The sequence below is a fragment of the Tamandua tetradactyla genome, chromosome 1 (genome assembly GCF_023851605.1).
Source record: "Tamandua tetradactyla isolate mTamTet1 chromosome 1, mTamTet1.pri, whole genome shotgun sequence".
In the NCBI taxonomy this organism is placed as follows: domain Eukaryota; kingdom Metazoa; phylum Chordata; class Mammalia; order Pilosa; family Myrmecophagidae; genus Tamandua; species Tamandua tetradactyla.
In genome coordinates this window covers 47,964,807-47,979,317 of record NC_135327.1, presented here as the reverse complement: position 1 = coordinate 47,979,317, position 14,511 = coordinate 47,964,807, and the positions used below count along the sequence as shown (strand labels likewise).

The window sequence follows — 14,511 nt, the reverse complement described above, 5'->3', positions numbered from 1 at the left end:
CAGATTGCCAGGGACTAGGATGTGGTAGGGTATGGGGATTTAATACTTAATTGATTCAGAAATTCCACCTTCTGAAAAAAGATTTAGTAATGGATGGTGGTAATGGTAGCAAAACTTTGTGAATTATATATTCGAATGTGATTATAAGGAGAAATTTTAGCTGTATAAATGTTGCTAGTATAAAAATAAAAAACAACATAGGACTGTACAACACAGTGAACACTAATGTAAACTATGGACCATAGTTAATAGCACAATAACAATATTCTTTCATCAATTGTAATAAAGGTACAACATTAATGCAAAGTGTTAATAAAACAGGAAACTGCACACACGGTGGTGGGTATACTAGAACTTTCTATTTTCTGCATGTTATGTCTTTAAAACTGCAACCTAATATTAAAAAGAAAACAGCAAAAAATGCAGGAAAGACATGTAGGCAACAGTGAAGGTATTAGTGATGGCGGGGGAGTTGTAGAATTCTGCCTTCCCAAATAAGTAGCTAGAAGCTATTGCTGAGACACGTGGACTCAAAACTCCCTATTGATCTAGTAACAACAGTTAGGACCAGTGTCCACACAGCTGCGGTTTGGCCCCCTGGGTTACACAAACCTCGAGCCCCTCACATTGATATCAACGCTATCTCCCTCAGGATCAGTACTGGAAAACTCAACTTTGCCAAGAAGGTATACCTATTCCTTGGCGATAGATAAATGTACTATCAGCCTGAAAGGTCTGAAGTTAGTAGAGAGATGATGAAGAAAATCAAACATGCAATATTAATATTTTGTTAAGTTTAGGAATAATCAATGTGTGTGGATAAGTCAATGACCTATAATATTTAAGTTACTCATACATCGTTGGCTTTTAATTTTAAGTTAAAATATGTAAAAGAATTTTAACTAATTTATAAATAGTACTGGGATATTTAAAAGAACTCGCTTTGCCATTCCCTTATTTGAATTTATTAAATGCATGAGATATTTTTGTGTGTGGCAGAGTTTTACTTGTTAGAGCTAGACGTTTTCCCCAATAGCCATTTGAAGCACCTAAAATAAAAGATATGAAATTGGTTTTATGTTTTAATATGAACAGTATTTAATTAACTAAATTTTAAATATTTTAGGGCATTTTATTAATTAAGTTTATAAATGGTACTGGTTAAGGAGAATTTAGCCTATTCGGCATGTTCAATCAACTATTAATCCAGTAATAATCATGAGTAATTGTTCTGTTTCATACAATGATTATAACAGGATTTATAACTTGAACTTAACTAGGTTTTCAAACTTATAACTTTAATATGTTATACATATTAAGCACATAATGATTTATAAACTACTTACATAAATAGTTATTGCTTTGTACAAAGAACCTACTAAAGAACAAAAGAAATGGATAGTGACAAAAAATAAAATGTCTTTGTGATTAGGAAAATCTAGTACCTATCCCCACAAATACAATGGCTTCAAGGAGTCCATCCCCAAGCATTTTGGACAGGAGGATTACAGGAATGGCTCTGGAGCACTTCTCTAGAAGTTCCTAGCTCCATGTTTTCAGAATATGAACCCAGCACAAGTTTGGTGTGTTCTTTCATTCAGGCTCAGTTCCAAAGGCAAGCAAAACATTGAGACATCCACAGCATGGAAGGAGCAGCCTATTCTTTGCTTGGGGCATTCTGAAAATAATTGCTACTCCCAGGACTTGAACAGAAGCTACTCCTGGAGGATAATATCATGATGAGAAGCAGACAATTAATGATTCTGCTGTTGCTGGCATTGGGATGGCAGTCAACAATAACAGGTCTGTTTTTCTCCCTTGATTGCAGAACTTACAGTTTACAAAACAAACATATATAAGATACAGGAGTCCCATATACCACCCTATTAAAAACACCTTGCATTACTACACTTCGCAGTGAGCCCTAAGTTAAACCATGGACTATACTTAATAGTACAATTATAAAAATGTTCTTTCATCAATTGTGACAAGTGTTCCATAACAGGTTTCTGCCATAAATTATCATTGTCATCATATTAGCCAATGTTTTGAAAGAAAATAACAACCAAAACCTGACACCTGCAAAATCAAAACCTGCAACGTCAGTATCTACCCTTCTTACATCATGGTTTTTTACAATCTGTTGATGAGAAAATCTTTGGAACTGAATTGTCTCCACACTGAGAATTTTTCCAGACTATATTCTTCAGGAAATTTAAGTACTTCCATGTAGAGGAATCCCAGACTTGTCAACAGATCTTGAGATGTCATCAGATCTTCACACCTATTTACAAGATCACAAGAATTTAATGCATCAGGATGGCAAAAGCAAGTACTTTTTTATATATTTGGTCAATTCAACGAATTCATACAAATCATAAAAGTTTCTTTTAATTTTTTTGTTGGTGATTGATAGTTCTCAAGTCAATAGCTGAACAAGAATCATGGTGTAAAAGGAAAGGTGACTCACTGCAGACCTAGAGATTCTTAAGTTCATTTGTTCTCAATTCTTGAGAACCATTGTTGCCACATATATATTTGAAAAAGCCACATAACCTATTGGAACTTTAGTTTTCCCCTCAGCATTACCTACTAAAACATACTTAAAATTTTACCTACAAAAGGAAAATAAACTTGTAGGCGCTATACAATTCTGACCATTCATTTTACTCATTTTCTTCCTTTTCTGCCAATTTTCCATCTCCAAGTAGGACGCATAAGCCACTGAATCTCCTTATTTCCCTTTGGGCCTGCTCCACCAAGAGAAAAGCCATTAAACGGCAAGAAATTCTCTCCAGAGAACACCACAAGACCATCTCTAATTATTTTATCTCGACCTTTAATGCGCTAATAGAGTCATTTAAATATTTGGACTGTGAAACATAACATAACATATATACAATAAAAGCAATAAATTTCAAACTACATTGTAACGAATAGTTATAGATTTCAGAGTTTGGTATGGGTTACTGCCCTAAGACACTGGAGACTAAAAAACAATCAATATAACGATTCAGCAGTCATACTCATTTGTTAAATCCTATCTTCTGTTAAACTCCTCTTACTCCTTTGATCTTTCTCCCAATCTTTAGAGGTATTTGGCCTTGCCTATTCTAACTTTTTCAGATTGGAAAAGGATGTCTATAATACGGGTTAGGGGGATGGAACTAGTTGATGTTCTTAAAGAGCCTGGCCCCTCTGGGTTTCAGGACTTATCTGACCTAGGAATCCATCTGGAGGTTGTAGGTTTCTGGAAAGTTATCTTAGTGCATGAATTTTTTGCAGAATCTCAGAGGCCTAGGTGTTCTTTAGGAATGATTGTGGTTGGGGTTTGGCAAACCATGGTAATTAGCATTATGTAGCTGAAACTAGTATAAGAGTAGCCTCCAGAATAGCCTCTTGATTCTATTTGAACTCTGAGCCAGTGATACCTTATTTTGTTACATTTCTTTTCCCCCATTTAGTCAAGAAGGTGTTATCAATCCCATAATGCTTGCCTAACTCATCCCTGGGAGTCATGTCTCATGCTGTCAGAGAAACCCACACCCCTGGACGTGATGTCCCATGTAGAGGGAAGGGGAATGATCTGATTGTAGAGGTGAGCTTAGAGAGAGAGGTCACATCTGAGCCACAGCAGAGGTCCTCTGGAAGTAATTCTTAGGTATAACTATAGGTAGGCTTAGCTTCTCCACTACAGAAATAAGCTTCACAAGAGCAGGTCTCAACATCAAGGGCTTGGCCTATTGACTTGGGAGTCCCTAATGTTTGAGACAGTTTCGGGGCGTTCTCTGGTGGTAAAACTTAATAGCTCCACATATTTTCACCCTTCCTCCAAGAGGCTTTGTCAATACTTTCTAATTATCTGTCCAACACACTCTGGGATATATCTGGGTATTACATTAAGATCTACAGAATTTCAAGCCCTCATTCCCATTCTGGGCTCCATGTGTTTGGGTTGTTTAAATGAGCTATCCAGGCAAGGTGAGTTAGATTATGTGCTACAGAAAATTTAGGTTTTAGACAAAATAAACTCCCTTTCCTTTGGTCTCATTTAGTAGGTGAAGTTGAAAGATCTTTTTTTTTTTTTTTTTTTTTTTTTTTTAAGATGGACAGGCACCAGGAATTGAAACTGGGTCTCCAGTATGGCAGGCAAGAACTTGGCCTGCTGAGCCACCATGGCCTGCCAGACAGATTTATTTTTAACTTCAATAATGAATTATCTTGAGTAGGAGATATGCAGGAAGTGCTAACTCTTAGTTCTGTGAGGGTAGGGGCCACCTATGTCTTCTTCATTGTTTCGTTCAAAGGCTTAGCAAATAATCTGCTATATAGTAGTTGATTTGAAATACATTGAATTATTCAGACACCAAATCTTGCTCAATATTTATTCTGTGTATTGGTATTGATTCATATCCTAAACCCCAAATGACCACTCACTCAAACTGACCTCCTGATTTTTTGTCTTTTGGTCTGTTAAAATTTCTGTACTGGGTTTTCAACACAACGCTCTATAATCATTCAGATTTCTTTTAATTACAAAAATAAAACTGTTTATAAATGGAAGAAGTGGTGATAAAGCAAGGGGGAATGGTGGTTTGTTTTCTTTTTTTAATGTAATTGGGGGGTTTGCAGTGTTTTGTTTTTAATCTTTTTTTTGTTTATTGAAAAAACAAATAGACCAGTCCACTGTCCAGAAAAGACTGCTTGATTCAACTCTATTGCTTCCAGGGCTCATTCTGCATGGATGTGTGTCTCCAGATGCTCTGACAACTCTGTGGGAAGGCAGACACCTTGACCCAAAACTATAATAGCATCCTGCTTTGTGGGTGGTGAAAACCAGGAGGCCCTTATGTCCCCATCCCTCCTTCTCCAAACCCAGTTGCTGTGCTGGGGCAAGGGTGGTGAACCTCCAGGTTGTCACTCTGGAACAGGCAGTCAGGGTGCCCTGGTACCTGCCGTGTGTGTGGTATTGGAGTGACACACTGGGGTCCCTCTCCATGCTTTGGGTGTGATGGTGTTTCAGGCTGCGACTCCTCTCTGGCTTAGGATGTAGGACTATTGACTGGGCACAGAGTTCTTCCTTCTGGTAGCCATCTCTGAAGTGTCTCTCTGAAATATGGTGCCACCTCGTTTGACATTGCTCCAACTCTTTGGAGAGTCTCACTTCTTTGTGGTTCAGTCTCAGAGACTCCTGTCCTGCTACCAGGTATTTCCCTCCAGAGTTATGGTAGCTGACTGGTTCCGGTTTATCTGGAATCCTTTTAGACCCATACTCTACTAGACCCACAGCTCCTTGGGAATAAGGCATCCCATTTTTTGGACTCACACAGTTGCCTATGGCTTGCCTTCTAAATTGCCCTGTTCTCAGGTAGACCACAGCCCACATCATGCCTCTTTCTGTTCCTCAGGGTGCTTTGCTTCTGAGGAAGGGATGGCTTCTCTGGCTACCCATTGCCTTAGCTTCCATAGTGGCTGCCCATAGCAGCAGTGGGCTCTATCGAACTCTGGCTTCAGAAGCTTCCAACAGATGCAGGTCATCTCCTTCAGGGCTGATGCCCTTGACTTGATGCTGCTCTTCCTTTCCCTCTGCCACGGAGAGAAGTCCAGTTTCTCCTGGATCTTATTTACTGTGTAGGTGGATGACACAGAAACCACCCAACTCATCTGGCATAGCCAGGGTCATGTTCTCATCCTGGGACATACAGACCCCTTCACCTTCTGCCCAGCATGGCTCTCTCACTGGATGGACTGCATGAGGTACTTTTCCATATGCTCCCAATCCCATGAGGTATAAGTGAACTTCACATCAGTACTTGGAGGCATGCTGACCACATTATGATCACTACCAAAGTAATATCCAATCACATACGTGGAGACAAACCAGGATAGCTGTACAAGTTCTTTTCTTGCAGCTGAAGGTTGTTGAAATCAAAATCACAACTGGGCAGGTAGTGAAGAGGACTGAACTGAACTGTGCTGTAGGCATCCACATCACACAAGCTGATTCTGGACTGTAGCAGAAACTAGAAGAACTGGAAATACAGGCTACAGCAGTAGTGGATTTGACCATTCTCAAAGTCAGTCTAAAGTTGAGTCACACGAAAATCCAAACAGGCCTAGGGGCCTGATTTGGCTTATATTGGTACAGGGGACTTGGGCAGTAGGCTAGTTCATCATCTAGGAGGATGTCTGTCCATGAAATGGGAACAGAGCAGAACATGAATGATGTGGGGGGACACAGAAAGATTGTACCTTCCAAATGGTAGAGAATAATAGTATATCATCAGGGTAACAAGTATTCCTAACACAGAAGCTCAAAGAAGATCTGTGCTCAACTCAGCTGCACAGCTTGGAGCAGTACCCAGATGCACTTCTTGCTGGAGCATATATGTGCTATAAAGAGGTTCTGTGGAGGCTGGTGGCTTTGGCCTGGAGCCATGGACTTGGTATTACTTCCATTTCTTGTGGTATGGAGGTATACTGGGGATAGTACTGGCAATTTGGAATCATGTTGAAATGCAAAGTTTTCTGGAACAAAGGACTCCATGGTGACATCAGTCCTAGCAAAGAGAGAATAAGCTGTTTTCTGAGACGCATGCTTCTGTTGAGAGACAGGAGGTGGTCAAAAGGGAAAATACAGTCCATAGAGGCTGGCAAAGCAGTGACTAAGAATGATAAGGTGAAGTACTGGGAGCATTTGTGCTGTTGGCATGCATGATGAGAGCAACCTCGCTTCCCAGTATCCTGGCTTCCCCAGTTCTTTTGATTGGAGATGATAGGGAGCCATGAGCCACCACCAATGATACATATCAGGAGTACCTGATGCCAAATGATTGGTGTATTAAGATGACTTGATGCACATGGCAACTCACATACATATATTCCATTATGGTGGGTATGGGAGAAAAATTTAAAGAGTTACAGCATGCAGTAGGCATTTCCTAAAGGTCCATGTGCAATTACCTAACCTTGGCAATTAAGATTAGTAAACTTTAAAGCAGATTTCAGCCTGTATTTTGAGATTTGTTCTTTATAAGTGGCTTTTATCTTCTTGTGAAAAGATATTGAAGAAAATGAGCAAGATGAGAAAAGATACAGGAAATGTTAAAGAGGAGGAAATGAGAAAGAGAAAAGGAAAGGGGAAGGAAGAAGAGAAGGAAAACATCTAATGTTCAGAATTTAGTGAGTGAATATATTTTAACTCAAAATCATTATTCAAAATACAGTTTTGTACTCATCAACAGAGCTCAGCCAAGAATGATTTCTTATTGTCTTTTTAGGTAAAAAGAGGCTGTCATATCAACAGTAACCAATGCTCCCTCCTACTTCTTCATCTCTCCTTTGCATAAGTCATAGAAGAAAATAAACCATATTTCCCAATCCCCAATGTTACAGCCTTGGAAGAGAGAGATGAATGAGAAGTTAGTTCTACTATGACGACCAAGGTTAAGAATGATGAAATTAAAATTCTGAGCTTGAGACACAAATCAGGAGGGACACACTTGCTATAAACTCTATCTGATCATTTGGTTCAAGACCTCACCTGATTCCTTCAGTTCTCCTTAGGCTAGGAAAAATGGTGACCCTCACACACAAATCACGATCAGGAGAAACTTTATCAATGCCTCCCCTGCCAGCCATGTTATTCTAGAGGGTGACCACACCTTGCCCAAGAGAGCCAAGAACCAGAAAATGAGACTCTGGCACAGAGGCCATTTCTGTTTTGTGTTTTGTGTTGTTGTTTTGCCCAATAACCCAATAAATAGATTTCTTTTCTAAGTGTCTAATGTTAAAGAAATAGCCATTCAGGGGAACCATGAGGGTAGTTTTAAGAGGACCCAAACTGGGTGCCAAGAATTGATGCTCTCCAATGGACCATGTCACCCCACTGCCATAGGATGACGATAGGAGAAAGTTGAAGGGTGATGACTGGCACATTGAGAGAATAAGAGTTAATGGGTAAACCAGAGGCATCTCTGAACTGAGACCCTGTGGTTACCACTTCCTCCTTAACAAGCTCAAGCCACAATTCTATTTCCTTACTACCTGATCAGACACTTGTAGCCCACCAAAAATGCTTTGTCATTTTTTTGTAGGTGGAGAAACTGAGGCAAGGAGAGGGCAAATGACCAGCTCCGCTAGTAAAATCATTACCCTCCCCCCTACATGCACCTGACATCCAAGGGTGTGATTCTCCCTGGCAACATGGGACATGACTCCCAGGAATGAGCTTAGCCCTGGTACCATAGCATCAACAATGCCTACCTGACCAAAAGCGGGAAAAGAAATGTAACAAAATAAGGTATCAGTGGTTAAGAGATTTCAAATAAAGTTGAGAAGCTACTCTGGAGGTTACCTTTATGTCAAGCCCCTCCTAGATATTGCTAAGTGTCATGGTATGTCAAGCCCCAACCAACAGTATTTCTGTAAACCCTAAAGAATACAGAGCTCTATCTGAGAGTCTATAAAAGTTTCACTCACTAAGTTTATTTTTCAGAAACCTATAACCTCCAAATGGTTGCTAAGCCAGATAAGCCGTGAAATTCAGTTACCAGTCTCTCCAAGAGCATCAACCAGTTGCATCCCTTTACCCCATAATGTCGATATCCCCTCTACAACAGAAAGACATTAGAATGGTCATTGTCCAAATATCTCTAAAGATTGGGAGAAGGGTCAAAGGAGAAAGAGGAGTTATGACAGTGAAGATTGGATTTAGTAAATGAGCATGATTACCAATCATTATATTGATATACTTTTTATTCTACCATGTCTTAGAGCAGCTAGAAGGAAACACCTGAAATGCTGAAACTGTAACCCATACCATACTTTGAGATTTGTTCTAAAACTACTTGTTAAAATATACTTTGAAATTAATCACTGTATTGTATATATATTTCACAACAAAAAAATGTTTAAAAAAAGAAGGCAAATGACTCCTCCCCAAGGTTGTGTGATAAAGGTAATAAAACCGTGACTAGAAACCATATAGCCTGTCTCCCAGACTTCTGTCTTATGGGAGCACTTAGTATTCATTATATTGTTGGTTTGAATGGTAGATTCAGATTGCTATTTTTCAGCAGAAAGAAGTGTTGACTTCTAAACTTCATTTCCAACACACAAGTATAATTAGATGTAGGAGAGAAAGGGTGAGGGGTGGGTGTAAATTCAGAACCACCCATACTCAGAAGACTGCGTGTGACTGTGCAATGGGCCTGTGTGTACCTTTAAAAGATTCTCCACCTCCCAACCCGCCCCCTCACAGTTTGCCGCTGGTTTCCTCAGTCCCTGTCCAGTCCACACTAGCAGCTGGCTTGGGCCATCTTCTTTGTAATTTTGGAAGCAGGTCTGTTGCCCTGGAGTCCTCTTTCTGACTTGCTGGAGTTGAGGAGGGTAAAGGTATCTGTTTGTTTTTTGTTTCAAAGATCTGCAAAAAGATAGACTGCCCTCTTCTTCTGGAAAGACCTGCCCGGTAGGATTCCTTTAAAGGCTCAGCCCCAAAGTATTTCATCCCGTCCCCTCACCGACTTGAAAACTGAAACTTGCCAAGAACCTGTGGAAGAAAACTCTGCTGGGCTCTATCATTTCCCACAAATGGCTAACGCTGGAGGTGGTGATTTTTGCAGTGGGAATCTCCACAATCACAAGAAACAGAGCGACGGCTTGCAAAGCGGAAACTGCAGAAAGAATGGGATGGTGGAAGAAGCCCAGGTAAGAGGCAACCTCCCCTCTTACCCCCCACCCCCACCCCAATTTACTCTGAATGAGCTAATCATTTCAATATCCCCTTGTCAGCTGTTTGGAGCTCTCCTGAGAGTTTTTACAAAGTGGTTTATGTATTTTGACTCCAGTATGAGTAATTTCAAATGCTTGGCTACCAAAAAAATGTAGGTATGGATTAAGGAGAGAATTTATTCTTCACGCATCTATTATATATCTCTATACATCTATAATAGCTATTCATAGAAAAAATCCCATAGATAACTCTGCCTTAAGCTCTCTGAAATACAAACATATAAACAGGATTTTTTTTTTTATCTCTCTCCAGCATTTTTCTGGGGCAAAGTTGTGCAAGTTCAAACTCATCAGCTAAATTTCACTCTATCAAGAAACCACAAAATGTTGCATTCGTTATGCTTAGCAGGAAAAAGAAGAAAGTACATTTTGCTGAGCTCATGTGATTGTAGACAGCATTTTCCCCTGGTTCATGACAAATGTCGCTGGTTGAAAGGTGAATTCTTTCTGGTGCTCAGTGAAGCGTTGTCATAGCTCACAACTTGATTTTAAGCCGAATTTCTTTGAAACTTGACCAAACAGACATTCCTCTTCAGCACACTTCAAAAAGTACAGTTTATTGTTACACGCTGCCCACAGGAGCCAAAATACCAAGTTTAAAACAGACTTTTGTTTCCCCATTTGATTTTTTTGCTCCTGTTGTAACAATGTTTAATGGGAATGCGTGAAGGAGAAACAACTCAAGGCATGCTGTCAGTTAATACCAAGAGGGAGCTTGTGCTTGTCCAGTACTTGTAAAAAGGCAGTTCTCCAAATTGTGATGTTCGGTCCCTTATAGGATGCCCTGTCACTCTGCTCTGAACTGCAGGGGTGAATTTACCAGCTTCAGGAACAAACAAGTAATCAAACAGGCAGCTTCACTGATAGGAAATGAGAAGATGCTAAGGAAATCCCATGCCCTCCATCACTTGTTCATCCTGGAGAGCCAGCACCACCCTGAGGGAAAGTTCTGAGATCACAAGACAGGTGAGGCTGCCTGAGAGCAGTCCTCCACTCAGTGGGTGAAGTTTGTGTGTCCAGTTGGAAGAGGTGGGGAGCATTCTGGAGCTTGTATGTGAAATGATTTGGTTCCAAGATGTATTCTCTCTTAAAAGGCATTACTTTAGCCTCAAAAGGGTCTACCAGAAACCACAGATCTAGCCCCTCCCAGTTGAGTATCTGAAACCTAGTGTAATAAGATTACACTTATCCCCTCATCTATATCACAATACAACATTTACAATCAATAAATCTGTCATCAATTAATCACTAAGTATTGATTCAAGCCAATACCCAAGAAACTCCTTGCCCCATAAGATGCCTATAACATACTATTCACTTTCCTACTTGCTTTCTGGACCATTCTGATGCTGAGAGGTCTCATTTGGGCCAAATGCCTTCAAAACTGTTTTCTTTCTTTACTTTATCTTGGTTTCATAACCACATTCTAGTGTTTGAAGTTAGAAACTTAGGTAGTTGGATACAACTACCCCTAAGTAAGAAGGAAAATTAGGATCCTAAAGGTTCATTACTAAGGGCTTCTAGAAGACTAAATGTACTTGGACATGGAAGCTTCCTAAAAGCAGCAGCAAAAGATCAGGGCTGCTGAGTGTTTGTTGATAGGTCTTTTGAAGGGCCATCCAGAGCCTGTTGGCTCAGCCATAGTTAAGTACTAAATTGAAAGTAACTTCCACTGAGATCCTCAATTATGATTTTAAAATATTGTTTGGAAAGAATAAACTCTGCTGAGAACCTAGTGTAATAGAGCAGGCAAGGGCCTATTTTCCCCCTTTCATGATATCAATGAATTTGTCTCTGCTACCATGATCTTCAACCTCTAGTTTTAGTCCATTTTACTTTTGTGCCAATTAGGTCTTGACAGAAAAACCTTGCCTGTTGATAAACCAAGCCCCAAGGCTTACAAATACCCTAAACCAGTGGTCTTCAAAACACATTCTATCAATCCTGAGGTCCTATGAAGCAGCATCTCAAATCCCACTTGCTCCTCCCAAGAATCCCTCAACCCATTCTCTTCCTTCTATTTGTAACCACCGAGTAACACGTTTATCTCTTCTAGGAATTGGGGATCTCTAGAAATTTCTGTTGACAAAAAGGAATTTAGAAAAAAAACCCAACATGGGGTGGTACAATGGTGGCTCTGTGGCAGAATTCTTGCCTGCCATGCTGGAGACCTGGGTCCAATTCCCGGTGCCTGCCCATATAAAAAAAGAAAAAAATGTTAGACAGTTGCTTGGGGACCCTCTTTCTCTCTGTATAGCATGGCCTGCTTTCAACACCCTGGCACTGGGATCCAGACTTAGTACCCCAACCTCAAAGAAGCAAGGTGGCCAGAGCTCTACTATTTTGGAACTTCCTAGAACTCCCTCTTGGGAGTTTTTTTGGTGCTTGTCCGTATCACTCCTTTTATTTTTTTACCCTTAATACCCCATATGCTGTAAGGATACACTAATAACTGTTTTTCATCACTGGTTAAGTCCATTTCTCTATTTACTTCTAATGTGTCATCCTATCTCTTAATTCTGACATTAGGTAGTTCAGTCAGTAACAAAATAGTATTTGTCCTGAGAGGATATGTTCTATCTCCTCTCAGGTAAGTCCGCACAAGAGATAGAAGTACTTTCAGAGTCTTAATCCAGAAACTCAGTATTTCCTATTGACTTATTTTATTCCTATATAATTACTTTAGAATTATCATCCACATAATTGCTTTTGCACCTGCACATTTGTTTTTCACAATTGCAAGGTCACATTGTAAAAGCTATGTAGTTATACAGTTGTCTTCCAGAATCCAGGCTACTGGAACGCAGTTCAACAGTTTCAGGTACTTCCCTCCAGCCACTCCAATACACCATAAACTAAAGAAGGACATCTATATAATGCATAAAGATAACCTCTAGGATAACCTCTCGACTCTGTTTGGAATCTCTCAGCCACTAAAACTTTATTTGGTCGCATTTCTCTTTACTCCTTTTTGGTCAAGAAGGCTTTCTTAATCCCATGGTGCTGGGTTCTGGCTCATCCTGGGCGCCCTGCCCTATGTCGCCCTAAATCCTGGGAATTATGTTGCATGTCGGGAGAAGAGCAATGAGTTCACCTGCCGAGTTGGCTTAGAGAGAGAGGCCACATCTAAGCAACAAAAGAAGTTCTTTAGGGGTTACTCTTGGGCCTAATTTTAGGTAGGCTTAGCCTGTCCTTTGCATGAATAACTTTCGTAGGGTTAAACACCAAGATCGAGGTCAGAGCTCATTGAACTGGTTGTCCCCACTGCTTGTGAGTATATCAGGAATTCCCTAGATATGTAAGTGAAATATTTCCTCCTTTCTCCCCAGTCCTCCAAAGGGATTTTGCAAATAGCTTTTTATTTTTTGCCCAAATGACTCTGGGATATTCAGGGCATTATACTAAACCGAACAAACCAACAAGATCTCATGCCCTATTCAAGATTCCATGCAATTATGGCATTCAAATAAATAATCACACAAGTTAAATTAGATAATATGTTACCCAAAATATAAATTTTGCACCAAATAGGCATCTCTCCCTTTGGTCTCACACAGAAATTGAAGTTCTAAAATATGGACACTATCATCCTCCACCCTGAATTCTGATTTACCTTAGTCTTATCCAGATTAGCTTCATTCATGTCCCTAGTCAAAGTCTGATCACTATTTCAACTTTCTAAGCAGTTGCTGTATGGGGTAATGCTGACTTTAGTAGCTTTGGTGCTCTAACTCAGAGTCTCAGGTATTACATAAATACCCGAAGTTTCAGGGAAAGACCACATTACATACAAATAGCTCAGTATCTCAGAATTTAGAAATAACATTCAAAACTCCTGAATATATGTAATTGCTATAAGAACTTCCAATGCAGGACCCTTTACAATAGGCCCCAAGCTGATAACCTATGCTCTTAACTTCAATTCTCCAAGTTTGTATTTTATAGTTGGTCCATATGAGTGAGGCATGAAAGCATTTGTCTTTTTGTTTCTGACATTTCACTCAACACACTGTCCTTAAGTTTCATCCATCTAGTTGCATGCCTCACAACTTCATTCCTTCTTGCAGCCACTCAGTAGTCCATTATATGTATATACCATAGTTCCCGCTTCCGTCCCTCAGTCATTGTACCCTTAGACCACCTGCATCCTCGTGAAACACTACCACCATAAACACTAGTGTGCAAATTCCATTCATGTCTCCACACTCAGTTCCTTAGGTATACACCTAGCAATGGGGATTACAGGATCACATGACAACTCCATTCCTAGTCTTCAATGGAACCACCATGCTGCCACCTGGAGGAGCTGCACCTCAGCTTCCCTACCAACAGTAAGTAGGTACATATCTTTCTCCACATTTTCTCTAGCACTTGTTTCTCTTTGTTCATTTTTAAACAGTTTTATTTACTTGCACTTATTTTAGACCTGGTGTTAGCCTTCTGTAAGGAAAGTCTATTCTGTTAAGTTGAACATATAGAATGAAGAAAAAATTGTGGCTTTTTCCCTAATTATTTCTTTCCTAGAAAACAAAAAATGGCCTTGGATTAGAATTATTCTAATTCAGCATTTAGAGAGCATGACCTTGAATGCTGTAACATTACCAAGTATATAGTGAGTCCTAAGGCAGTAGGACTGCTTGTTTCTATCACTCATTCATTAACCAATATTTATTAAGAAACTGTTATGCTTATGTCATCTGAGTATAAGAAATTTTCAAT

At 39.8% G+C, this 14,511-nt stretch overlaps 1 protein-coding gene and 1 long non-coding RNA gene across 3 annotated transcripts in view; one reads left to right on the top strand and one right to left on the bottom strand.

The window, feature by feature from the left end:
- Positions 1-945: 945 nt before the first annotated feature.
- The window catches only part of LOC143646334 (uncharacterized), a 29,485-nt gene continuing 15,919 nt past the window's right edge, over positions 946-14,511 (bottom strand). For both annotated transcript variants that reach the window (XR_013157458.1, XR_013157459.1), the window contains exons 3-4: positions 2,123-2,284; positions 946-1,049 (exon numbers count right to left, since the gene is read on the bottom strand). This is a non-coding gene — a long non-coding RNA (uncharacterized LOC143646334). The remainder of the gene's footprint in view (positions 1,050-2,122; positions 2,285-14,511) is intronic.
- The window catches only part of SPTLC3 (serine palmitoyltransferase long chain base subunit 3), a 136,534-nt gene continuing 131,297 nt past the window's right edge, over positions 9,275-14,511 (top strand). The window contains exon 1 of the mRNA XM_077115156.1: positions 9,275-9,708. Within this exon, the coding sequence (XP_076971271.1) occupies positions 9,592-9,708 (117 nt within the window). The 5' untranslated portion in view covers positions 9,275-9,591. The remainder of the gene's footprint in view (positions 9,709-14,511) is intronic.